At 45.2% G+C, this 26904-nt stretch overlaps 1 protein-coding gene and 1 pseudogene across 4 annotated transcripts; both read left to right on the plus strand.

Annotated features, from left to right (window-relative positions):
- Positions 1–6: 6 nt before the first annotated feature.
- LOC120682323 (sacsin-like) lies at positions 7–23307 on the plus strand. Of its 3 annotated transcripts, XR_005678352.1 has the most exons (14): positions 11–507; positions 991–1720; positions 2316–8302; positions 8411–9897; positions 10072–10335; positions 11426–11643; positions 15424–15695; positions 15853–18853; positions 18936–19068; positions 19680–20200; positions 20395–21306; positions 21388–21561; positions 22081–22454; positions 22845–23307. XR_005678352.1 is itself a non-coding variant. In XM_039964165.1 (13 exons), the coding sequence occupies exons 1-13, from the start codon at positions 164–166 to the stop codon at positions 23040–23042; spliced, it is 14241 nt and encodes a 4746-aa protein (XP_039820099.1). In that variant the 5' UTR covers positions 12–163; the 3' UTR covers positions 23043–23307. The 3 variants fall into 3 exon arrangements, 2 of the variants coding, with proteins under 2 accessions (XP_039820100.1, XP_039820099.1); XM_039964165.1 differs by lacking the exon at positions 22081–22454 and having other exon boundaries at positions 12–507; XM_039964166.1 differs by lacking the exons at positions 20395–21306; positions 21388–21561; positions 22081–22454; positions 22845–23307 and adding an exon at positions 19159–19160 and having other exon boundaries at positions 7–507; positions 19680–20124.
- A 411-nt stretch (positions 23308–23718) lies between these two features.
- Positions 23719–25669, plus strand: LOC120682326 (annotated as a pseudogene). The gene is made up of 3 exons (XR_005678353.1): positions 23719–24481; positions 24565–24748; positions 24824–25669. The product of XR_005678353.1 is annotated as a chaperone protein dnaJ C76, chloroplastic-like (transcript).
- Positions 25670–26904: the final 1235 nt, after the last annotated feature.

The following is a 26904-nucleotide window of genomic DNA, read 5'->3' on the forward strand; positions in this document are numbered from 1 at the left end:
AAAGCGTGAGTCAAATCCCCGGGAGACCAACCAACCTCCGCACCTCCACAAACACGCTCTCCCAAATCGGAGAGCCAAACCCTTCCCATCCCGGCTGCTTCCCCCCGAAACCCTAGCCTCGCTTCCGGAATGCCCCAGTAGCACCAATCGGCGCCTCACCGCCATGGATCCGGGCGGCGGGGGCGCGATGCTCCTGGAGGACTTCGGGCAGCGCGTGGACCTCACGCGCCGCATCCGCGAGGTGCTCGCCAACTACCCGGAGGGCACCACCGCGCTTCGGGAGCTCATCCAGAACGCCGACGACGCCGGCGCCGCGCGCGTCCGCCTCTGCCTCGACCGCCGATCGCACGGGACCGCGTCGCTGCTGGCCCCCGCGCTCGCGCAGTGGCAGGGCCCCGCGCTGCTTGCTTACAACGACGCCGTGTTCACCGACGAGGACTTCGCCAGCATCTCCCGCATCGGGGACAGCATGAAGGTCGCGCAGACATGGAAGACGGGACGCTTCGGGTACGCCTCTCCGTCTCATTCTCACCTGCGAGCTTGCTTTGCTTGGAGTTGTAACTTGCAGTGCCGAGCTTCCCAACTGGTGAAATTGCACTGTTGCGTGTTTAGTTGTTGCGGTCTTACCTACAGAGGGTTCCGCTTTTGTGTTATGGCGCGATGACCACTACAATGTGTCAGGCTGTCAACTATTTCGAGGGTGGTGACCACTGGGAACTGATTAGGAAATGCATCAATATGCTGTGTAAGGAGCAAGTGGGATACAGTGACTAATGAACGAATAATTTGAATTTTATTTGCCGCCTTGTTCTATGACCCCATTTTTATTTCCATCCTTTACATTTGTGTTGCAATGTGCCTTTTTCTCTGAAGCACAACGCTTATAATGTTTTATTAAAGGATGATGTCCATGCTTTGATTCCATCATTTAGCAATTTATTATATTATTGGAAGGCTTCTGAAGCATGGAACACAATTATATTTCTGCAGGGTTGGTTTTAACTCAGTTTACCACTTGACTGACTTGCCATCATTTGTGAGTGGCAAGTATGTTGTCCTATTCGACCCTCAGGGTGCTTATCTTCCAAATGTGTCGGCAGCAAATCCTGGAAAGCGCATAGATTATGTCAGTTCATCAGCAATTACGATGTACAATGATCAGCTCTCACCCTATTGTGCGTTTGGCTGCGACATGAAAGCATCATTTCAGGGAACTTTGTTTCGTTTTCCTTTGAGAAGTACTGAGCAAGCATCTTCAAGCCGGTTATCAAGACAGTCATACACAGAAGATGATATTTTATCTCTTTTTGCTCAACTGTACCAAGAAGCTGTATATAATTTGCTTTTCCTTAAAAATGTCCTGTCACTTGAGATGTATGTATGGGAATCTGGTATGACTGAGCCAAAGATAGTGTACTCTTGCTCCTTAGGATCAAAAGATGAAAATCTGTCCTGGCATCGCCAAGCCCTCATCAGATTCTCTGGCAGTATTGCTGAATCTTCTAAGCATAAGGTGGATTCATTCTCGATGGGTTTCATATCAGAGGCATTCTTGGGCAAGGAGTTTGAGAAAAAGAGCTCTACCTATTTTATTGTTCAGGGAATGGCACCTGCATTAAGTAAAATTGGTACTTTTGCAACTGCAGCTGCCAAGGAGTATGATCTTCACTTACTGCCTTGGGCTTCTGTTGCTGCTCGCATCTCCGAAGCAGGGCTTGAGGTAATACCCAAATCATTTTCATTTTGCATTTCCAGTATTGGCTTAGGTTGCCAGGTTGTTTATTTCCCCATGTAATTTTTGGGATTCGCCTGTCCTGTAGTCTGTATCCTGAATGTTCTTTTCCCTCCTAATGCAAACTGCACAAGCTCTTGCATATTCTCTGGGAAGTCAGTTAACATATCCAAGAATTTTCTCAATCAGTACCTAGGAATTCTCTCTTTCTTTCGGTATGTTGTTGTTGTTGTTTTTTTGGCTATTGGCTCATGACTGTAGGAAGCATTATTAATGCATGTAATCATGCAACTATCTTTGTGATTTTTAGTTAACTGAATTAAATATGTTGTCGTAAGGTGTCAAATTCATTTACTTTCATCAAACATCTCACTTATGGAAATTGGCAAGAAGGGTATGCGATAGGCCCAAGCTGTGGAGTTCATAGGTACAATTTCGTTTAGGGATCAAGACTGATGTGGTGTTTTGTATTTTTGGTTTTGCTATATGCAATTTGTGGCGACAGCCGGGCACTTGCCTATTGTTGTCTACTGTTGGTTATTAATAAAAATTTTCACCCCAAGACTGTTGGTTAATTTTACAGGATACTGTTCTCAGACAGGGACATGCATTCTGTTTTCTTCCTTTGCCAGTAAGGACAGGGTTATCTGTGCACGTCAATGGTTATTTTGAAGTTTCATCCAACCGACGTGACATTTGGTATGGTGCTGACATGGACAGGGGTGGTAAGCTTCGCTCTGACTGGAACAGGCTACTGTTGGAAGATGTTGTAGCTCCACTGTTCAGGGAACTACTGCTGGAATTGCGAATGCTTTTAGACCCCACAATATCATATTATTCGCTGTGGCCAACTGGTTTATTCGAAGAGCCCTGGAGTATCCTTGTGGAACAAATATACAAGGTCATATATGACTCTCCAGTCTTGCATACAGAGATTGAAGGCGGGACCTGGATATCTCCAGCTGATGCTTTGCTGCATGATGAGAGATTCTCAGGATGCAGTAGTCTAAATGAGGCTCTTGTGTTGATAGGCATGCCTATTGTTCGCCTACCTAAGGCAATCATTGATATGTTTTCAAAATTTTATACGCAGTCTATGCTCAAAATAATAAGTCCTGCTATAGTGAGGAATTTCCTCAAGAATTATGGAAAACTTGCTACATTAGGAAAATCTCATAAGTTAGTATTATTGGAATATTGCCTCACTGATGTTAACAGCGCTGATATTGGTAAATGCATGAATGGCCTCCCACTGATTCCACTAGCAAATATGCAGTATGGGATATTTTCTGATAGTTCCCATGAGGACTATTATTATGTGTGTGATAACATAGAATATGAGCTTCTCTCTGAAGTTGGTGATAGAATAGTTGACAGAAGCATTCCCACTGTACTACTAAACAAGCTGTATCAGATAGCCAGTGGTTCTCAGGCCAACATTAAGCTCATCGATGGCCCAATCTTTCGTCAGCTCTTACCCAGGATATTTCCTCCAGAATGGAAGGGTAGAGATCAAGTTCCCTGGAATCCGGGATTGGATGGGTCATTGCCTTCAGCAGCCTGGTTTAAACTCTTTTGGCAATATATAGGGGAACGCTCGTATGACCTTTATTTGTTTAGTGATTGGCCTATACTGCCATCTACTTCTGGTAAGCTTCACAGGTTACATAAAGGCTCAAAGTTAATCAAAACAGAATCACTGTCTAGTTTGATGAATGAACTCCTGACAAAGTTAGGTTGCAAGATACTGGATACCAAATATCTTAGTGAGCATAAGCAGTTATCATATTATGTGTATGATGGCGATGCAACTGGAGTTATTCAGTCAATCTTCGGGGTTGTATCGTTGGAGGGTGTCGATTTGCAATCTCTGTTTCAGCGCATTACTCCCAGTGAAAGAAATGAACTATACCAGTTTCTTCTGGATCCAAAATGGTATTTAGGAGTCTGCCTTTCTGACATAAGCATAAGTAATTGCAAAAGGCTGCCAATCTTCAGGGTATTCGATGGAGGTTCTCCCAGTTCTTATGGCTTCTCAGATTTATACAGTTCAATAAAGTACCTGCCACCTCTTGGCGTTCCTAATCACTTACTCAAGGCTGACTTTATCTTCTCTATCTGCCCAAGTGATGAAGACATCATAATGAGATACTATGGTGTTGAGCGCATGCCAAAGTCAAACTTCTACCAGAGGTATGTTCTGAATAGGTTAGACAAGCTGCAAACAGATTTGCGTGATTCAGTTCTATTAACCATCTTACAAGATCTGCCTCAGCTGTCCTTGGAGGATCCGATGTTCAAGGAAGCCTTGAAAGTCCTTAGATTTGTTCCCACTGTCAGTGGGACCTTAAAAAGTCCACAATCTCTTTATGATCCCCGGGTAGAAGAACTCTATGTTCTTCTCCAGGAATCAGATTGCTTTCCGCATGGTTTATTTCAGAATCCAGATGTTCTTGATATGCTACTTTGCTTGGGGCTTAGAACTTCTGTTTCTACTGATACCATAATACAAAGTGCTCGGCAAATTGATTCACTTGTGAACATAGATCAGCAGAAGGCTCATTCAAGGGGTAAGGTTCTTCTTTCATATCTTGAAGTTCATGCTCACAAATGGTATGTAAATAAGCTATCTGATGGTCGAAAGAAGGTAAACATGCTAGCTAAAGTTACCACTGCACTCAGGCCTCGTGATAAATCTTGGGAATTTGATCTTGAAAAGTTTTGGAGTGATCTGAGAATGATTTGTTGGTGTCCTGTGTTGGTTACTGCTCCAAGTCCAGCTTTGCCATGGCCTTCAGTATCATCAATGGTAGCTCCACCTAAGCAAGTAAGGATGCAAGAAGATATGTGGATTGTTTCTGCTAGCTCACGTATTCTTGATGGTGAATGCACTTCCTCAGCCTTGTCGTTCAGCTTAGGTTGGTTGTCTCCTCCATCAGGAAGCATTATTGCAGCTCAACTGCTTGAATTAGGCAAGAACAATGAAATTGTGACTGATCAAGTCCTTCGGCAAGAATTAGCTTTGGTGATGCCTAAGATTTACTCTCTATTGACAAGCTTGATTGGTTCTGATGAAATGGATATTGTGAAAGTCGTTCTAGAGGGCTGCAGATGGATTTGGGTGGGGGATGGATTTGCGAAAGCGGATGAAGTTGTTTTAAGTGGCCACCTTCACCTGGCACCGTACATCCGTGTTGTTCCAATTGATTTGGCGGTGTTCAAGGACTTGTTCTTAGAGCTTGGCATAAAGGAGCACCTGCATCCTGTGGATTATGCTAGTATTCTCAGCAGAATGGCCATAAGGAAAGCTTCGGCTTCACTTGAAGCTGAAGAACTAAGAACAGCTATCTTAGTTGTGCAGCATCTAGCTGAGTTCCGGTTTCAGGACCAGCAAACACAAATTTATTTACCTGATTCTTCATCTAGGCTCTGTCTATCTTCTGAACTTGTATTTAATGATGCTCCTTGGCTGCTTGATTTTGGTCATGACATCTCTGGGACTGCATCAAGCATGGCTTTAAGCTCGAAAAAGTATGTTCATAATTTTGTTCATGGGAACATTTCTAATGATGTGGCAGAAAGGCTTGGTGTCCGCTCTCTTCGCCGCCTCTTACTTGCTGAGAGTTCTGATTCGATGAATTTGAGTTTGTCAGGGGTTGCTGAGGCTTTTGGACAGCATGAAGACTTGACTACACGACTCAAACACATTGTTGAGATGTATGCAGATGGCTCTGGAATTCTCTTTGAGTTGGTACAGAACGCAGAAGATGCTAAGGCTTCTGAGGTTGTATTTTTACTGGATAAGACTCAGTATGGTACTTCATCCATTCTTTCACCTGAAATGGCTGAATGGCAAGGGCCTGCTCTCTACTGCTTTAATGATTCAGTTTTTAGCCCACAGGACCTTTATGCCATCTCACGAATAGGTCAAGATAGCAAACTTGAGAAACCTTTTGCAATTGGAAGGTTTGGTCTTGGCTTCAATTGTGTGTATCACTTCACTGACATTCCTGGATTTGTTTCCGGTGAGAATATTGTCATGTTTGATCCACATGCCTGTTACTTGCCAGGAATATCTCCGTCTCATCCAGGTTTAAGGATAAAGTTTGTAGGAAGAAGGATCTTGGATCAGTTCCCTGATCAGTTCACCCCATTCTTACACTTTGGTTGCAATTTGCAAGAGCCATTTCCAGGTACACTCTTCCGGTTCCCTCTTAGGAATGAGGCTGCTGCTTCAAGAAGTCAAATAAAGCGAGAGCAATATGCACCACAAGATGTGGAAATGCTTTTCTCTTCATTCTCTGAAGTTGTATCTGAGGCTCTACTTTTTCTCCGCAATGTTAAAAAGGTAACTCTATATGTCAAGGAGAACAACAGTCAGGACATGCGGCTTGTTCATTATGTTTCGAAGCATAATAGTTATCAGATGGCTAAAGAACCTCATGCACTTAATACAATGCTTGCCTTTATACATGGAAACCAACCATCTGGAATGGATAGGAATCAATTTTTCAGTAAGTTGAACAGGACTAAAGACAGTGATTTGCCCTGGAGTTGTCAGAAGGTTGCAATTCTTGAGCAAAACCCTTCTGCGCACTGGATGCATTCATGGATTTTAGCTGAGTGTATAGGAGGGGGTCATGCTAGAAAGTTGTCAACTGCCTCTGGTAGTAAATCTCACTTCTTTGTTCCATGGGCATCTGTTGCTGCATATCTGCATTCAGTGAGTGTAGATGATACACAAGAACTATCTTCTGTAGCTGAAGTCAACCATGACAATTCAGTTTCCACAAACTCAGATCTTGGATCTTCCCAGGTCAGGAAAAATTTTGAGGGTCGGGCCTTTTGCTTTCTTCCTCTACCAATCAACACTAGCATACCGGTGCATGTAAATGCTTATTTTGAACTATCTTCAAATCGAAGGGATATCTGGATTGGAAATGACATGGCCGGGGGAGGAAGAGTACGGTCAGAATGGAATCTAGCGCTGCTTAAAGATGTTGTTGCTCCTGCTTATGGCCACCTGCTCGCAGCCATTGCAGAAGAGCTTGGTCCCTCTGACCTTTTTCTGTCATTTTGGCCCAGTGCTGTAGGTTTGGAGCCATGGTCTTCCATGATTAGGAAGCTTTATGTATCTATTGCAGAACTTGGACTTCATGTTTTGCATACAAAAGCTCGAGGTGGCCACTGGGTGTCAACAAGGCAAGCTATTTTTCCAGATTTCAGTTTTCCGAAGGCGATAGAGCTGGCAGAAGTTCTCTCTCAGGCTGGTTTGCCTGTGGTGTCTGTATCCAAGGCAATAATTGACAGCTTCATTAATGCGTGTCCATCAATTCATCTACTAAATCCTCATTTGTTGAGGAACTTGTTGATCCGACGGAAGCGTGGCTTCAGAAGCAGAGAAGAGGCTATACTTGTTCTAGAGTACTGCTTGAGTGATATGGAAGATCCTTCCTTTTATGTTAAATTGCAAGGCTTGTCTATTCTTCCTGTGGCAAATGGATCATTCACAACATTCAACAAGCGTGGGGAGGGTGAGAGAGTATTCTTCACTTCACAAATAGAATTTGACCTTCTTAAGGATTCCATACCACATCTTGTTATTGACAACTCTTTACCAGATGGTGTTCTGAAGAAGTTGTATGACATAGCTTATTCTGCACACATGAACTTGTATTTATTCACATGTAATTTTCTCCTTGAACTGTTGCCTAGGATCTTGCCACCCGAATGGCAACATGCTAAGCAGTTATCTTGGTTTCCAGAGCAACAAGGTCAGCCAAGTGTGCAATGGATGATGTCACTCTGGAATTTTCTGAGGCATTCATGTGAAGATATTTCAATTTTTGCAAAGTGGCCTATACTACCTCTTGTAGATGGCAAGGTTGTGCAACTTGGGAATGCTTCAAATGTAGTAAGAGATGATGGATGGAGCGAAAATATGTATTCATTGCTTCAGAAACTGGGATGTTTATTTCTGCGATCTGATATGCAGATAGAGCATCCCCAGTTAGCAAATTTTATTCAGGAATCTACAGCAGCTGGTGTTTTGAATGCTATGCAGTCTGTAGCTTCTAATCTCCAGGATATTAAGGAATTGTTTACGGGTATTTCATTGGCAGAAGCACATGAACTTCGCAGTTTTCTTTTCCAATCAAAGTGGTTTTCAGGAAATCAGATCACCTCCTCCCATATGAGTACAATCAGGAACCTCCCTATATTTGAATCTTATAAATCTAGGGAGCTTGTTAATTTGACAAATCCTAGAAAATGGCTTAAACCAGAAGGGGTTCATGAAGATTTATTGAGTGCAAGTTTTATAAGAACTGAATCGGCAAAGGAGAGGTCAATTTTGGTATCATACTTTGATATCAAGGAACCCGAAAAGGTTGACTTTTACAAGGACCATGTTCTTCCTCGAATGTCAGAGTTTGTATCTCAGCCAGCTGTTGTTTCAGCAGTTATTCATGATGTGAAACTGTTGATAGATAATGATAATTCAGCGAGAGCTACATTATGTGAGACCCCTTTTGTCTTGGCAGCCAATGGAGAGTGGGTCCAGCCCTCGAGGTCAGTCTCCCTTTTTCACTCCTCCCTTACCTCATGTTTCTCTCTGATTTCGAATTTTGACAATGTGTATTATTTAGTACAAAGAAGTAATATTTGGTTTCTCTTCAGGCTTTATGATCCCCGTGTGCCTGAGTTACAGAAGTTGCTGAACAAAGAAACCTTCTTTCCTTCAGAAAAGTTCATGATGAATGATATTATTGAACTGTTGGCTAGTTTTGGACTAAAAAGAAATTTCGGGTTTAGTACTTTGCTTGACATGGCGAGATCAGTTTCCTTGGCGCAAGTTTCAGGACAAGAGGATGCATTTGCGTGTGGGCAAAAGGTAATTACCTATCTCAACGTTCTTGAATCCAAGACTTCAAACATGGAGGACAGTAAAACTTCCCTCAAGGATGAGAATCTAGAAGCATCTGAAATCAGTGAAATTTTGGAAGAAGAAACTGATGGGGATGGGTGTGACCTGAGTGACCAAACTAGTGCAGCTTTCTTCTTGAATTTTGACCATGATATGCCAGAATATTTGTTTTGGTCAGAGCTGAAAAATATTTCATGGTGTCCAGTCCATGTTGCACCATTGCTCAAAGGACTTCCATGGTTTTTATCTGAAGATCGTGTAGCACCTCCAGTCATCACAAGGCCAAAATCACAGATGTGGCTTGTTTCATCAAAAATGCGAATTCTTAGTGCTGATTCCTGTTCCATGTATCTGCAAAGAAAACTTGGCTGGTGTGACCCACCAAACGTGAACATTTTATCCTCCCAATTAGTTGAGCTCTCCAAGTCTTACGATGAGCTCAAGATATCTTCTGCAGACGCAGACATTGATGCTATTCTGCAACAGGAAGTTCAAATAATCTACTCAAAATTGCAAGATATCATTGGCACTACCAATGCCATCATTCTAAAAGAGTATCTGGATGGATTTCCATGGGTTTATATAGGGGATAGGTTTGTAACACCACAGGCACTTGCTTTTGATTCACCTGTAAAATATCATCCTTATCTTTACACAGTTCCATCTGAACTGTCAGAGTTTAAAAAGTTACTATTAGAGTTGGGTGTGAGGCAGACATTTGATGCAATGGATTATCTGAATGTGCTTCGCCGTTTACAAGGAGATGTGAAAGGAGAGCCGCTATCTACAGAACAACTGAGTTTTGTTCATTGTGTACTGGAGGCATTGGTTGACTGTTACCCTGACAGTCAGGCACCAGATATGTTACTGAACTCATTGGTGATTCCAGATTCATTTGGGGTTTTGGCACCTGCTAGAAACCTTGTATATAATGACGCACCCTGGATGAATGCTGATTCTACTTCAAAGAATTTCGTGCATCTTAGCATTGGCAATGATCTAGCTAATAGGCTTGGTGTACGATCTCTTCGCAGATCATCATTGTTGGACGACGAGTTAATGAGGAATTTGCCATGCATAGAATATGCTAAAATAAGTGAATTATTGGCTTTATATGGCGAGAGTGACTTTCTTTTGTTTGACCTTATCGAGCTAGCAGACTATTGCAATGCAAAGAAAGTGCATCTGATCTATGATAAAAGAGAACATCCCAAGCAGTCCTTGCTGCAGCAGAGTCTAGGTATGGTTGAAACTGTCTCTAGTCAATTATTTCTCTTGTATTTTTATTTTCAATAATTCAGGCTGTCTGTTTTATGTTTATATATGTACTTAATCTAACTACTGCCATTCAAGTTCACATAAAGATTTAAACCTTTGACCATGTGCTTTTTTGGTGAAAAAAAATTACTTATAGGTGAACTCCAAGGTTCTTCATTGACAGTGGTCTTTGAAGGAACCATGATGAACCGAGAAGAAGTTTGTAGCCTCCAACTTCCTCCTCCCTGGAAATTGAGGGGAAACATGCTTAACTATGGCTTGGGACTTCTTAGCAGTTACTTTGTGTGCGATACATTGACTATTCTTTCTGGTGGCTATTTTTACATCTTTGATCCCTTGGGCTTGACTGGTGGTGCTACTTCCACTGCTACCTCATCAGCTAGATACTTCTCTTTGTTAGGTGCGAAACTTGATCACTCAATTTATTCATATATTTTTTTCCTGCTGTGCACACTTGATATAACATGTAGATTCTGTAAAAGCATATCCCCTCAAGTCACAGCCTTTTCGTTCTACCAGGTTCTAATTCTACATTTTGGTCGCTTATAACACATTGCACTCAAAGTGACCTAAGCAAACTCTGAAATCTGTACGACTGAATTACTGTACAGACTTGGTTAACTTGAAATCCTTCATGTATTCGAAAATTCCATTAAATTCACTATTATATTATATTTATATACCACATTAATAAGAAAAGAATAAGCCGTTTATCCATGACAAAACCATATCACACTGCAAAGCATGTCAATAAGATGAATATCCCTGCTGTATAGTTTGCGTGCAAATGAAGAAAATAAATGGAAAACTTTTCATTATCTTATGAAAACCATGAGAATCACTTTATAGCAAACTGCATCACAATTTTGTTTAAGAGCTTCTACCTTCCTACTTTGCTTTTCTGATTGTGAACATGTATGCAGAAATCAATATTTAATTTTTATTTTCAACAACTGTTATGCAGAAACTTGTATGCTGCGATTTAAATTTAACAGATGTACCAAACTACATGACAAGTATTTTTTACATTCTTAGATGGTCAAGTACATTCGAGAAATCGATATTTAATTTTTAGTTTCAACAACTGTTATGCAGAAACTTGTATGCTGCTAGTTAAATTTAACAGATGTGCCAAACTACATGACATGTATTTTTTACATTTTTAGAAATTAGACAGCATAAACAGTAAACCTAGAAAGAGAAGGCAAAAGAAGAGGAAAACATATGCAACATTTCCTTTAGGCAGATGACTATGCTGATGATCAAAATTTTCATATAGAATTCATTGACCCACAGAATCTTTTTTGGCCCCATGTTTGAACACATATTAAGGCTGCTATATTCTTTATTTGTGACAATGCGCCAGTTCCTTAATATAACTGTACTGTGCCTGTTGATGTGCATATTTATAACCAGTGCGTTATCATCTAATGTTTTGGCATTGATGTCTTTGTTCTGGATGGATTCGATAAAATGCTATTGGCTTTCAGGAAATGATTTGGTCAAGAGGTTTCATGATCAGTTCCTCCCAATGCGTGTTACACAGGATGCTTCACTATCTACTGCAAACTCCACAATTATTCGAATGCCTTTATCATCAAAATGCTTGAAAGAACTTGAAGCAGGTTCCAATAGAGTAAAACAGATTTTTGATCGATTTACACAGAATCCATCCAGTACTCTGCTGTTCCTGAGGTCAGTCATTCAGGTACGGATTATTTGTTACAGACTGTCAGCCTGTTGCCGTAAGCATGACTTGTTCAAGAGTTCCTCTTCAAAGGGTAACCTCGTTTGGTTTTGGTTTCTAGTTTCTACACTCATTATTGGTTACTTTACTAGAACTTCGTTCTGAAACCACATTGATGTAATGTAATTAAATTAGAATAAGGCACTTTTGTTTATGATGAGGTTTGTGTATGTAGGAGGGAATAATGGATGTATTCCTCCAACCCTAAAAGGGTGGGTATATATAATTCATATACATGGGCCTCTAGATGGTCCTCTATACACATGGGCTCAATATACACCAACACCCCCCTGCAGTCTGAACTACCGACACAGCGGTGTTCAAGACTGGACAACAAGAAAGCCAACACCTCCCCGCAGTCTGAACAACCGGCGCAGCGGTGTTCAAGACTGGACAAGAAGAGAGTACAAAGGGCTAATACCCCCCGTAGTCACAACTAGCCACCGGCTACGTTGAGGCTGGAGCGAAACTCCGAGAAGGTCGAGGAGGGCAGCCCCTTGGTGAAGATGTCAGCAAACTGGGAGATAGTCGGGACATGGAGTACCCAAACATCGCCGATGGCGACTCTGTCGCGCACGAAGTGCAGGTCAATCTCCACATGCTTCGTCCGCTGATGCTGGACGGGGTTGGTGGAGAGATACACGGCGCTGACGTTGTCGCAGTAGACGAGCGTGCTCTTGGCGAGCGGGCTGTGGAGCTCCGCTAAGAGCTGTCGTAGCCAGGACGCCTCCGCCATGCCGTTAGCGACAGCCCGGTACTCCGCCTCAGCACTGGAGCGGGAGACAACCGGCTGCCACTTGGACGACTAGGAGACCAGGTTGCAGCCCAGGAAGACGGCGTAGCCGGAGGTGGAGCGACGAGTGTCCGGGCAGCCAGCCCAGTCAGCGTCGGTGTAGACCACCAGCTCAGCAGAGGACGAGCGGTGAAGCACCAGGCCGAGGTCCACTGTGCCACGGACGTAGCGGCGGAGACGCTTCAGCGCAGCAAGGTGTGACTCCCGGGGATCATGCATATGGAGATAGACCTGCTGGACAGCGTAGGTGAGGTCCGGCCTGGTGAAGGTGAGGTACTGCAAAGCTCCGGCCAGACTCCGGTAGGCAGTAGGATCAGCCACCGGATCACCCAGATCAGCAGACAGCTTCACCTGAGTGTCGATAGGAGTGGAGCAGGGCTTGCAATCAGTCATCCCAGCCCGCTCCAGGATATCAAGTGCGTACTGCCGCTGGTGAAGGAGAAGACCAGACATGCGAGACTCAACAATAACGCCCAAGAAGTTGTGGAGCTGACCAAGATCCTTCATAGCGAACTCCTGCTGCAGAGAGGAGATGACACTCTGAAGCACCTGCTGACTGGAGGCTGTGAGCACATTAGCACAATGTCATCGACATAGAGCAGCAGGTATGCAGCCTCATCCCCACGGCGGTAGACGAAGAGAGACGTGTCAAACTTGGCCTCGGTGAACCCCAATGTCAGCAAGAACGTGGCGAACCGAGAGTACCAAGCCCGAGGAGCCTGCTTCAGTCCATAGAGACTTATTGAGCCGGCAGACCATATCTGGGCGCCTCGAGTCCACAAATCCCGCTGTCTGAGAGTAGTAGACAGACTCTGACAGAGTGCCGTGAAGAAACGCATTCTTCACGTCCAGCTGGTGCACAGGCCAAGAGCACGAGAGCGCAAGCGAGAGGACCGTGCGCACAGCGCTCCAGTGTACTATCAGCCCGACGCTTATGCGTCCAGATCCACTTGCCAGTCACCACATTGCAACCAGATGGACGCGGCACGAGGTCCCACGTTTGGTTGGCAAGAAGAGCCGCGTACTCCTCTTCCATCGCGCGACGCCAGTGAGGATTCGCCAAGGCGTCGCGGACAGAGGAGGGTACCGGAGAGACCCGCGGCTCTCCCTCGGTGGCGGAGAGAGTCGCGGCCTGAGACGTCATCCGCCGAGTCACCATGGGATGGATATGCCGAGGATCCCGAGGGAGCCGGAGGAGGAGGCGGCGGCGACGACTCCGGTGTCAGCGTCGCAGGAGCCTCCGGAGCAGGAGGCGGCGCTGGTGTCGACGCCGAACAACGCCGGTACACCTGCACCGGCTCAGCGTACCGCTGCGGCGCCGGGATCGGCGCCGAGCGACGCCGGTACACTTGCACGGGCTGAGCGTACCGCGTAGGTGCCGGGGAAGGCACCGGGGCCGCGCGTGGCGCCGCGGGAGACACCGGGTCCGCGCGCGGCACGACCGGAGATCCGGGGGCCGCGCGTGGCGCGACCGCGGGCACCGGTGCCGCGCTCGGCGCAGCAGGGATCACCGGAAGCGGTGCCGGTGTGCCGGGAAAATCTGTAGGAAAAGGACAGACATGTAACAGTGGCTGAACCACCAGGTCAGTCGGAAACAGAGACTCCAGCTCGGGGTCAGGAGAAGGTGTGGAGGTGGAGTAGGGGAAATCCGACTCGTCAAAGACGACGTGTCGGGAGATTAGAACGCGGCGAGAGGTGAGGTCAAAGCATTGGTACCCCTTGTGGTCAGGGGAGTACCCGAGGAACACACAACAAGTCGAGCGGGGCGCCAGCTTGTGAGAAGCGGTGGCGGAGGTGTTAGGGTAACACGCACACCCGAAGACCCGAAGGTGGTCGTAGCAAGGAGGGGTACTGAAGAGAGCGTGGTGTGGAGTGGGAGCAGGAGAAGCAGTGGACGGAAGGCGGTTGAGCAGGTAGGTGGCGGTGTGGAGGCTCTCAGCCCAGAAGCGCGGGGGCAGAGAGGCCTGGATCAGAAGGGTGCGCACGACGTCGTTCGTCGTGCGAATCATCCGCTCAGCCTTGCCGTTCTGAGGAGAGGTATACGGACAAGACATACGCAGCTGAACACCCCGAGACAGGAAGAAGGAACGGGAGGTGGAGTTATCGAACTCACGCCCGTTGTCACACTGGACGGCCTTAACGGTGAGGCCAAACTGAGTGGACACCCAGGCAAAGAAGTGGAGGAGGGTGGGGAAGGTCTCAGACTTGGCGTGCAAAGGGAAAGTCCAAGAGTAGTGAGAAAAATCATCAACAATGACCAGATAATATTTGTAGCCAGACATGCTGAGTACAGGAGATATCCACAGGTCACAGTGAATAAGATCAAAAGCATGCGTAGCATGCGAAGAAGAAGAAGAAAACGGAAGTCTAACATGACGACCTAACTGGCACGCACACGAAGGGTGGGTATATATAATTCCTATACATGGGCCTCTATACACATGGGCTCAATATACACCAACAGTGTATACTTTTCCTGAGTAAGCACCTAAGCTGATATCTTTGGACAAACATGTCTATCCCTTGCATTGTTGCAGTACTGAAAGCTTTTGTTGCCTTTCAAAGCTTTAGTACTATCTGGATAATGCATAGCAGTCTGCTTAGCTGAAATTTACCTTCCAATTTTTTTTATTGAAAGATGTTGGGTATGAATGAACATATTTAAGCTTAGAAATTGGATTTGTAATATTGCAAGCATGCTGTACTGCTTCAATATTTTAGTGTTTTTTGGTGTAGAGTAATACATTGTTAGGTGTTCAGATATCTAAACTCGATATTTGATACTTAAAATTTTAAGATAGCCATACATACGTTAGAGAGACGTCTTAGCTGTTCAGAAATTGTGGTAAGGAAGCCTTATTGGATGATTTTGAAACATGCCAATGAAAACCTCAGGTTAGACCTTCTGATGTCTAAACTGTAATGTGCTGCCAATGTAATTCAAACAGGTATCTTTGTCAACATGGGAGGATGGAGCCTCTCAGCCAACCCTAAACTATTCTGTACTTGTTGATCCATCAGTTGCTTCTTTGAGGAATCCATTTTCGGAAAAGAAATGGAGGAAGTTCCAAATATCCAGAATATTTTCAAGTACAAGTGCAGCTATCAAGATGCAAGCTATAGATGTGCATGTGATTGAAAGTGGCTGCAGTTATATTGACAAGTGGTTTGTTTCTCTTTCCCTTGGATCAGGTCAAACACGAAACATGGCTCTGGACAGGTATCTTTGATTTATTTCTGTTTCAGGCGGTGTCTTGCCTTATCTACTTTTGAACCCCCCCTTGCCATATCTACTTTCAACATTGTCCGAGAAACTTCAATGACTGATTCTAAAGTTCTGTTCTGATTGAAGGATCTTTGATTTATTTCTGTTTCAGGCGGTATCTTGCCTATAACCTGACCCCTGTCGCTGGAGTAGCAGCACACATAGCTCGAAATGGAGTATCAACCAATATTCATCCATCCAGCTGTATACTATCTCCCTTACCGCTATCTGGATTTTTGAACATGCCAGTTACAACTCTGGGTCATTTCATTGTGAGGCATAGTGGTGGGCGCTACATTTTTGGCAGCGCACATGATGCATCTCTGCCGGAACTTAAATTGGACAGAGACAGATTGGTTGAGGCATGGAATAAAGAACTCATGCTATGCGTGCGTGACTCATATGTTGAGATGGCCCTTGAATTTCAGAAGCTTAAAAAGGACCCTCTATCTTCTACTATTGAACTAAGGTCTGCAGAGTCCATGAGTGCTATATTACAAACATACGGTGATAGGGTATACTCTTTTTGGCCAAGGTCGAAGCAGTATCCAACTTCATTCACTGGACATGGTTCTATTGTAATCAATTCAGATTCACCTAGAGCATCCAAAGCAGATTGGCAATCCTTAATAGAGCAAGTGATAAGACCTTTCTATCTACGCTTAGCTGATCTTCCAGTTTGGCAACTTTACCGTGGAAATCTTGTTAAAGTGGATGAGGGTATGTTCTTAGCCCACTCAGGAAATGGAGATAATGATAACCTCCCATCAGCTAGTGTTTGTAGTTTCATTAAAGAGCACTATCCTGTTTTTTCTGTACCATGGGAGTTGGTTAGCGAAATTCAGGCAGTTGGAGTTACCATAAGAGAGATCAGGCCTAAAATGGTTCGGGATCTACTGAAAGCTTCTTCGTCAATTTTACTTCGATCCATCGAAACATATATAGATGTTCTTGAATATTGCTTCTCAGATATGGATCCTTACCGCTTCTCAGATCTTCATATACCTGATGAATCACGAGTTACCAGCCAACATGTTGGAACAATGCATTCTTCCAGCTCACATTCTATGCCATCTTCGAGCAGCTCACTGTCTTACAATTCAAGTACTCAGTTGCCAGGTACCTCTGGAGGTGATGCGCTGGAAATTATGACATACTTTGGAAAAGCCCTATATGACTTTGGCAGGGGGGTTGTTGAGGATATCAGCAAAACCAGTGGCCCAGCATCCCACAGATCTCAAGCTACTGAAAATAATGTGTTGTCATCTATCATTGCTGAGCTCAAAGGTGTTCCATTTCCAACATCGAGAAAGTGTCTAACGAGGCTGGGGGTTTCTGAACTCTGGATAGCCAATGAGGAGCAGCAGCTACTGATGAGCCCTTTGCTGGATCACTTTATCCACTATAAATGTCTGGAAAAGCCCTTCTTGGCGCTGCTACTATCCACTCAGGTAATCCATGGGCCTCTGAAGTTGAGGAGTTTTTCTCCTCAGTTATTAGCAGGTTATTTGAAGCACATACTTGATGAGCATTGGGTACAATTTGCACTAAAGAACAAGTCCTCATGGATTCCTTGGGATAATAATGCTGAATCATCAACTGCTTGGCCAACACCGAAATGGATTAGAAGCTTCTGGACAATATTTAGTTCCTTGAATGGTGACCTTTCTCTTTTGTCTGATTGGCCCTTAATTCCTGCTTATTTGGACAAGCCAGTCCTCTGTCGTGTAAAGGAATGCCATCTACTATTTGTGCCACCAACAAATATAGTTACTGGGCCTGTTGATGATGTATCTGGACATCTGGATATATCAGATCCACCCAGAGATGATGCAAGAGAAGCGGAACAGAAGAATGCACTTGATACTACATTTGAGTCAATGAACTCAAAGTTTCCATGGCTACCTGTGCTGCTTAACCAGTTGAATGTACCAATTTTTGATTCCTCTTTCCCAGAGTGTGGTGCAATATGCAATTTGTTTCCTTCAAATAGTCAGACTCTTGGACAGACAATTGTTTCTAAGTTGGTTGCAGCAAAAAATGGTACCCATTTACCTTCACCACTTAGTCTATCAAGTGGAGACTGCGATAGACTATTTGAATTATTTGTTTCGGAGTTCAGATTAGCTAGCAACTACTTGTATGAGAGAGAAGAATTGGATGTCTTGAGAACACTTCCAATCTATAAGACAGTTACAGGAACATACACCAGTCTGTTAGGATCTGATCATTGCATTCTTTCTCCAAGCGCATTCTTTCACCCCAGTGATGACCGATGCCTTTCTTGCTCATCTGGTGCAACCTTGTTTCTTCAGGCTTTGGGGGTTGAACAACTAAGTGATCATGAAATATTGGTGAAGTTTGCACTGCCTGGATTTGGAAATAAAACAGCTCAAGAGCAGGATGACATTTTGACATACTTGTATGCTAACTGGAAAGATCTACAGCTGAATTCTGCTGTAGTAGAAATTTTAAAGGAGACAAACTTTGTGGCCAATGCAAACGAATTTTGTAAAGAGTTTTTCAAACCAAAGGAATTACTTGACCCTTCAGATGCTTTGCTGACTTCAGTATTCTCTGGGGAGAGAGATAAGTTTCCTGCTGAAAGGTTCATGTCAGATGCTTGGCTTGGTATACTCAGAAAAGCAGGCCTTCGAACATCCACAGAGGCTGATATGATTGTACAGTGTGCAACAAAAATAGAAACATTGGGGCATGATGTCATGTCACCTCTAGAGGATCCTGATGACTTTGTGGCAGACTTCTCAGACAGCAAAAATGAAATTCCTTTTGAGATATGGTCTTTGGCAGAATCAGTTGTTAATGTGATTTTGGCAAATTTTGCTACTTTGTATGACAGTTCTTTTTGTGAAAAGATTGGAAAAATTGCATTTGTGCCTGCTGAAAAAGGTTTTCCAAGTATTGGTGGTAAGAGAGGTGGTAGAAGGGTACTTGCCTCATATAACGAAGCTATCTTATCAAAAGACTGGCCATTAGCATGGAGTTCTGCACCAATTCTTACCAAGCAAACAATTGTCCCTCCTGAATATTCATGGGGAGCATTTCAGCTTAGGAGCCCTCCTTCCTTCAGTACAGTTTTCAGGCACTTGCAGGTGAGTATCACACAATACCTTGAATATGTCATTTCAAAATGATTTGTTCCTTAACTTTCTGTAACTTTCTGAAATGGAACAGATTGTTGGGAGAGGCAATGGTGAGGACACACTAGCACACTGGCCAACTTCTTCAGGAATAATGACGGTGGAAGATGCCTTTCAGCAGATCTTGCAATACTTGGATAAAATATGGGGAACAATATCTTTCACAGGTAGCACGAAATCCGGTGTGCTTGTATGCCTACGTTTGTTGTTAACAGCTTTAGTTCTGGCCTTTCAACTGTCTTTATTTTAATTGTTAGAAGTAATATTAGTTATTTCTTTAACTGGGATGCACTTGTTGCTATACTTGTACTTCGTTGTTCTGAAATATAATGAAATACTAATGCTATACTCTCCTTGCACTAAATATAAGTAGCTAACATTTGTTCTTCTATTCAACCTTTCGGAGTACTAACATGCTAGAAATTAATATATCACTCTGGTCCTTAATGTATAGAGAGCTATGCAATTCAAATGGCGTGCGATAATATTTCATTGAAGTAAGGCAAGCATTCTATGTGGGCTGTTGGATGGACTAGATTCAATATGGGCTTGAGGGTCATATTTATGAGTGCTTCCACCTCCTAAGCCAAAACTCTTTATACAGAAACAGAGGAACTGAGTGGTAACCACAGCCAAAAATTAACTATGAGATTATGCAACAGCACCTTGATTCTAGTCTATACAAAGATAGCCATAAAAATAAAGAGGAGTTTGTGTTGCTTTGGGAAAATATATCTCAGTATTCATAACCAAGTGTTTCGTTGCCTTCTATTTTCAGAAAAAAAAGAATTGGAGAAACTGGCATTTATACCAGTTGCAAATGGTACCCGCTTAGTTCCGGTGAAATCGCTTTTTGCTCGTTTGACAATTAACATGTCACCTTTTGCTTTTGAGCTTCCAAGTCGGTATCTTCCATTTGTCTCTCTTCTTAGAGAAATTGGGATGCAGGACAACCTTACAGACTCTTATGCCAGAGAACTTCTTTTGGATATCCAAAAGGCGTGTGGATACCAGCGATTGAACCCAAATGAACTCCGTGCAGTGATGGAAATCTTGCACTTCATGTGTTCTGGAATCAACCAAAATACCACAGATCGATCAGATGGGATTATCGATTCAGTAATACCAGATGATGGCTGCAGGCTGGTCACTGCTTCATCATGTGTATATGTTGACCCATATGGTTCTCATTTACTGAGTAACATAAATACATCAAGGCTAAGATTTTCTCATCCAGATCTTCCTCAGAATATTTGCAAGGCCTTGGGCATAAAAAGGCTCTCGGATGTCATTGTAGAGGTATACAAAAATGAAATCTGATTTTTTTTCAGTGTCTTTTCCATTCAAGTAATTTGGTAGATGTAATTTAACTTTTTTTTCTCGAGCAAAGTGATTTTGTAACTAATTTGGTCGATGTAACTTTAACTAACTTTTTTGAGCAAAGTAGATTAATTATTTCTACTAAAACAACTTAAATTTGTATTTATTGTCAGGAACTCGATGGAAAAGAAGGAATTAAGCCGGTCAATAGCATTCACTCACTTACTCTAGACAGAATAAAAGAGAAGCTGCAAAGTAAATCCTTGCAAGATGCTTTAAGAATTGTGATGATCAGCATAGCCAATCATTTCCCTTCATTTGAAGCTCTCACTTTGGTCCAGATCGAATGTATACTAGAGGACATATCAAAGAATCTGCAGTTGGTTCAGTGCCTCCATACTCGCTTTCTCTTACTTCCCAGTCTACAAGATGTTACAAAAACCGTTCAGCATCCTTGCATTCCTGAATGGTCAAGCAATGGAATGCACCGAAGCATTTGTTTCATCAACAAATCTACGGGTTGTATCCTAGTTGCAGAGCCCCCTAGTTTTTTGACAGTATATGATGTTATTGCAATTGTTGTTAGCCACAGATTGGGGGCACCAGTAATCTTGCCAATTGCTTCATTGTTTGCATGCCCAGATGGCTCAGAGAAAGAAGTCCTTAAAATACTTAATCTGGGCACTGACATTAGAGTTTCAAAATGTGAAGGGAGGTACGATGCTTCCCTGGGAGCAGAGTTGTTATCACAAGATGCTCGTCAGGTGCAATTCCTTCCTCTAAGACCATTCTATACTGGCGAAATTGTGGCATGGAAGACAGGAAAAGAGGGGGAAAAGCTCAGGTATGGTAGGGTCCCTGAAGATGTAAGACCCTCAGCTGGCCAAGCACTTTATAGATTTCCAGTGGAAACATCTCCTGGGGAGACTCGCATGCTGCTTTCGAGTCAGGTTTACTCATTTAAAAGTGTTTCAATGGCTGATCTCTCATCCACACCTTTCCAAGTGGATGGTGATAGAGTGGCACAAGGTGGGCTGGTGGACCTCTTGTCGATCAACACTAGCACTGAAGTCGCCGAGGACTTGGTTGGTTTCCAAGTGCATCTTCTTCTGTCTCAAGCTGGATTCTTAATTTTGCCCTAATTCTTGTAATTTTACTATTTGCAGGCTCATGGGCTTGAATATGGCAAAGTGTCTTCCACTGAGCTGGTACAAGCAGTCCATGATATGCTTTCAGCTGCAGGAGTAAGGATGGATGCTGAGAAGGAAACACTGCTGCAGGCTACTCTTTCCTTGCAAGATCAGCTTAAAGAATCTCAAGTTGCTCTCTTGGTGGAGCAGGTTTGTTCACTTCGATACCTTTACCTGCTATCTTTAATTCATTGTTTTTTTTCCTGTAACATCATGAATTTTGGTCATTTCTGCACAATGATGCGTGCAGTGTCTTATAATCTGCACCCATTATGTAACGACAGTCAATGTGAGACGAGTTTCACTGTTGAACTACTTATACTGGAGCTAGGTGTGAAAATGGTTTCAATATTGACCATGCCAAATTTAGATCCATCTTTTTCTACAAAAATGAGTAGGAATTCCAATGGGAACATTTCTTGTATTCAGAAATGAATCTGTATAGCAGTTCAGATATGAATATAACTCTATGCAAGTTAAATATATACTTTCAGTATTTCCAGAAACGATGTTACTCTAGAACCTTGCACTACAACCTAGACATGGCAGCAAATGACCTATTATCCATATTGAACAGTGGAAGGGTCCATAATTCACTCTCACATGCATAATGCCTTTTGTGTGCATTAGGCATCCATGTATGGGTGCTGATAAATACAAGTTTGCCAGGACCAACTTTGCGGCACAACTAATTGACATTGGTGATATAACTTTGTTGGCAAGGTTCCATTACTGATGGCATGCAGTTGTATTCATGGAACAAGTTGTAAATTCACCTCAAGTTAGATGACATGTATATACAACAGAGGGAGTATTGGACTGTTGAATTTGAATACGATGTGGATAGTACATCTTTTATTGAAAGATACAATGTCACATGTATGAATTTGAATATGATGTAAATAATACATCTTTTATTGAAAGATACAATGTCACACCTACATCTGTCAAACACCTACAAGGATTTGAATAGCAAGGAAAGCACTGCTTGGGTCATGGGGGAAGTCCTTACTCCTTACCATATTCGTACTAATCGAATTTAGGTATTGAATAATTTACATCCATTTTCCTTCAACTTAAGCAGTAGGATGTTGCTGTCCTTCAGATTCCAACCTGTGCCATTGATGGGCCAAATTTTTTAGAAGTGAGATGCATAATGCATTGACCAGGATTTAAATTGAAATGTGAAACTATTGTCCACACACTGAGTAGTAGAATTTTGTGTAGTAGTGTTGTTATTTGACATTTAAGGAAATTTCCATCCTTCATAGTTTGCATTGCACTGCACTTATAAGCTGCTGTGAGGCTATGGACTGCCTGATATTGAAAGAAACTCTAGCAGCATATTCATAAGCTACCTGATCAATTTTATTATACGTTTGTTTTTGTATGAATATGTTTAACACTGAACGTTGTTTAAACTATATTTACAGGAGAAGGCCGAGGCCGCCATTAGAGAAGCTGATGTTGCCAAGGCAGCTTGGTCATGCCGTATCTGCCTGAATGCTGAGGTCAACATGACTATAGTACCATGCGGCCATGTCCTATGTAACCGATGCTCTAGTTCGGTTTCACGATGCCCATTTTGCCGGACGCAGGTGTCCAGAATGATGAAAATATTCAGGCCATAAAAATACCCAAGGCCATTTGATCTGGCTTTAGTGTGGATGTTTTACGGATTACGATATTGGGCTTCCTGGTGGTGGTGGTTCTTCGCAACAAGAATTGCATATCACTCTCCATGATGTGCTAAAATGGCACTGTTGCTGTGGCCCTTCGGTAGGAGTGTAAATATAGTTAGTTTGTACAGTCACAATACACTGTAGTGTACAGATTATTTTACAAAATCATTGGCCAATTAAAGGCTTCAATCCATGCTCTCGTACGTTATCCGAAGCTGGTTTCTTCATGCTCACAATCTTCTAGAGCAAGTGCGCTATGTGGACTTGTGGCTGGAATTGATGTTCGATCAGGCTAAACTGAGTCCTTCCCAATCCCTGGAAGGATCGATGGACACGTAAGGACGGATGTCTATATCGGCGACAGAAAGTATCTACTCCAACTTGTGAAGTGAGCCACACTACTGTACGTTTTCTGGGTAGCACCGCCCAGCGTCCACGTTGCCTATCTCTCAAAAGTACCTTTTTTTTCTAATTCCAAGAAATAAAATATCTCCAAAATATCTCACTCCACATTTCCACCTGTAAATACGTGGAGAGAGAGAGCGAGAGAAAAAAAAGGGGCGAAAAGCGCAGAGGAGGGAGCACCCCGAAATATCTACCCTGTAACCGTCGACCGGTCACTACCTCCCGCCCCTCAACTCATCACTTCCGCTCGCTCGCTCTCCCTTCCTCTCAGCAGCTTCTCTCCCCCATCTCCTGCCATCTGAACATCCCACCGTTCGGTTGCCGTGAAGCAGCCATGCCAGCGCTTCTCGTGAACACCATATCGGTCTCCCCCGCTAGCCCATGGCTACCCTCCTCGCGGCCCACCACGACACGGCGAGCTAGCAGTCGCCACAGGTGCCGAGCCGAAGCATCCGGCAGCGGCGGCGGCAGGCCGGCAGCACCAAAGGCGACGGCTACAAGCCGGGGGGCGTCCGCGGGTCGTGGGTCTCCGACTACGACCTCTACGAGCTGCTAGGCGTGGAGCGCTCCTCGCCGCAGTCGGAGATCAAGGCGGCGTACCGGTCGCTGCAGAAGCGGTGCCACCCGGACGTGGCCGGCGCCGCCGAGGGCCACGACATGGCCATCGTCCTCAACGAGGTGTACGCGCTGCTCTCCGACCCGGCCGCGCGCCTCGCCTACGACCAGGAGCAGGCGCGCCGCTCCGAGTTCGCCGGCTACACGGGCCGCCCGCTCTACTCGTCCTGGCTCGGCGCCGAGGCCGAGCGCCGGGCGGTCTTCGTCGACGAGGTGCGCTGCGTCGGCTGCCTCAAGTGCGCGCTCCACGCCTCCAGGACGTTCGCCGTCGAGTCCGTCTATGGCCGCGCCCGCGTCGTCGCGCAGTGGGCCGACGACGAGGACAAGATCATCGACGCCATCAGCACGTGCCCCGTCGACTGCATCTCGTACGCAATCTCTTCATCACGCGCACCCGGATAAATCTTCATCAGTCAATCTGATTCTGATTGGTTTCTGTGCGCGTGTCCAGGATGGTTGAGAGGTCGGACCTGGCGGCTCTCGAGTTCCTCATGTCCAAGCAGCCGCGCGGCAGAGTCCGTGTCTCCGAAGGCAACGCCGTGGGAGCTCGCGCGCCAAACATCTTCAACGAGGTCGCCAAGTTCCAGAAAAGATTCGAGGAGATGAAGCAGAAATCTGCAACAAGAGAATCCCAGGTGACGCGATCGATCTTATCTAGTTTTCCATCTCCTCTGTCGAACTCGTCTGAAACTGAATTCTGCACGGCGCAGGAGTCAGAGACAGTCAAGAAATCCAGGACTTCAGCCGTGCACACCATCAGATCCATGTCAAACTGGTGGTACTGGCGCCCATTCGGGTCATCTGCGCCGGCCACCATCGTCCTCGCTTCGCGCCTCCTGCCGCCGCCATCGGCGGCATCACCTTCTAAAGCCGCTGACCCCGTGGCGGACAGACTCCAAGAAGCTGTCGCCGCCCGGCGCAAAGCGGAAGGCGCGGCGACCGCAGCCGCGGCGCACGCCCACCGCGACGACTACTGGACCCCGCAGCTGAACCTGCCATCGTCTGCTTCTCCACCGAGCATTCACCAGAGGGGAAGGGACGCTCCGCAAGGCCACAGCCGCAGGCGACGAGTTGCTGCCGGTGAAGCGACCGCCGGGCCAGCGAGGAAGGGTGCAAGCATCGACCTGACGGCACCGCTGTTGCTGGGGATCTTCTCGGCGGGCTTTGTGGGTTACAACGGGGAGGAGATGGCCGGAAGCGGCAGCGGCGGCATTCAGGAGCACTTTGGAGGCGCCATTGCTCTTGGAATCGTGAACAGCTTCGAAATGAAGGTCATGTTGGCCGGGGTGACCTGGTTCATCATCGGCGCTGCCATTGCCGGTGTGATCCGGGTGCTTGGAAGAAGAGAGGAGGAAATTTGAAAGTAAAATGAACGTGCTTGAAACTAATTCATCATAAATGCGTTCTCACTGTCTCGCAAATGATCAACCATATGTAGTCATAACATAGCTCTCACACGGTTACCCTGCTTGTAAAATTATGTCAGAATATGATGGCACAATACCTGCATCTTTACTTACACATCCTTTACTTTATACTGTTCAATTCATCGGTTCTGTATTGTCATACGCTCCCGCTTTATCGATTCGATCAGAAACACAGCACGGAGTAGTATCTGTTTAATTGTCTCCGGCATGCCCTTGCGATTCTCCCAGTTCTCTCTCTCCCCCTTCCTGCTGCACCGCTTCTGCGCCATTTTGCCTTTGCCTATTTAAAGCACCATTCCTCGGCGCCTGGGGACCTCGTCTGGGGCATCTCCGGCCGGGAGGACTACAGCGTCGTGACGCCGGGTGCCACCAGGCTCCTCGGCGCCGGCCACCACACCGCCAAGCAGCTGGTCCCGAACCCTGCCTTCTTCCACGAGCCCGTCGCTGCGCTCACCTCCACACGCCTCCGCGGCGCCTACTCGGTCGCCTTCGCCCGCGACTTCAGCGCACACGGCGACCCCGCCGCGTGCTCGTCCACGCCGGCAGTCCTCTGGATGAAGCGGGTGGTGACGACCATGGTGGCCACGCCCTTGGAGGCCAACCACTTGGCGAATTGTACCATGGGGTTCGTCAGCCACTCCTTAGCTTCCATCGCACGGCGAGCTGGCCGTCTTCTGCACGCGGCGCTATGACAGTTCACCTAAACCATGCTCTCATTGTCTTTTTTGGCACTTAAGTATAACCTTTTGCTGCTTTCATGACTTTGGTCCGAGCATTCTTTTGGGCATGATCTTGTATAACGATTGCAGTAAGCTCAGATGAAAAAGAGAGCAAGAAATAGGTAATTTATTCCACTTACCAATTTACCATGATACATCGTGTAGGGAGTTTGTATTTAAGTATCTTGCCTTCATCGTGTGGGGCCCCTGGCACAGTACATCGAGGGCACAGGGTAGCAAGCTGCGGCCATGGCGCCGTGGCCGTGCGGGACGCGTGGTGGCCTGCTGCGACATGAGCAAGCGTGTGTCCGGCGCGCGCCCGCCGCCGGTGGATGAAGCTCTGGCTGCGCTTGGCGAACGCGCGCGGGAGCTCATGATGGCCTTGACCATGGAGATGGAGTGGTCGAGCCCGAACGCGGTGTTGGGGCCGAACATGGGCGACGTCGGCATGTGCAGATGCGTGTCCGCCATGGAGATGTACGCCGGCCTGCTTGAGCGACAGCGCGTGCAGCTAGGACAGCATTGCCGGGTCGACGGAGCCGAGCATGTCAGTGTCAGTGTAGTCCGGCACGGTTCTGGTGCTGGTGCTGGACAGCATTTTAGCAGGGTATATAAAAATATTTGGATCATTTGAGGAAGTAATTA

This window comes from Panicum virgatum, chromosome 7N (assembly GCF_016808335.1).
Source record: "Panicum virgatum strain AP13 chromosome 7N, P.virgatum_v5, whole genome shotgun sequence".
Taxonomy (NCBI): domain Eukaryota; kingdom Viridiplantae; phylum Streptophyta; class Magnoliopsida; order Poales; family Poaceae; genus Panicum; species Panicum virgatum.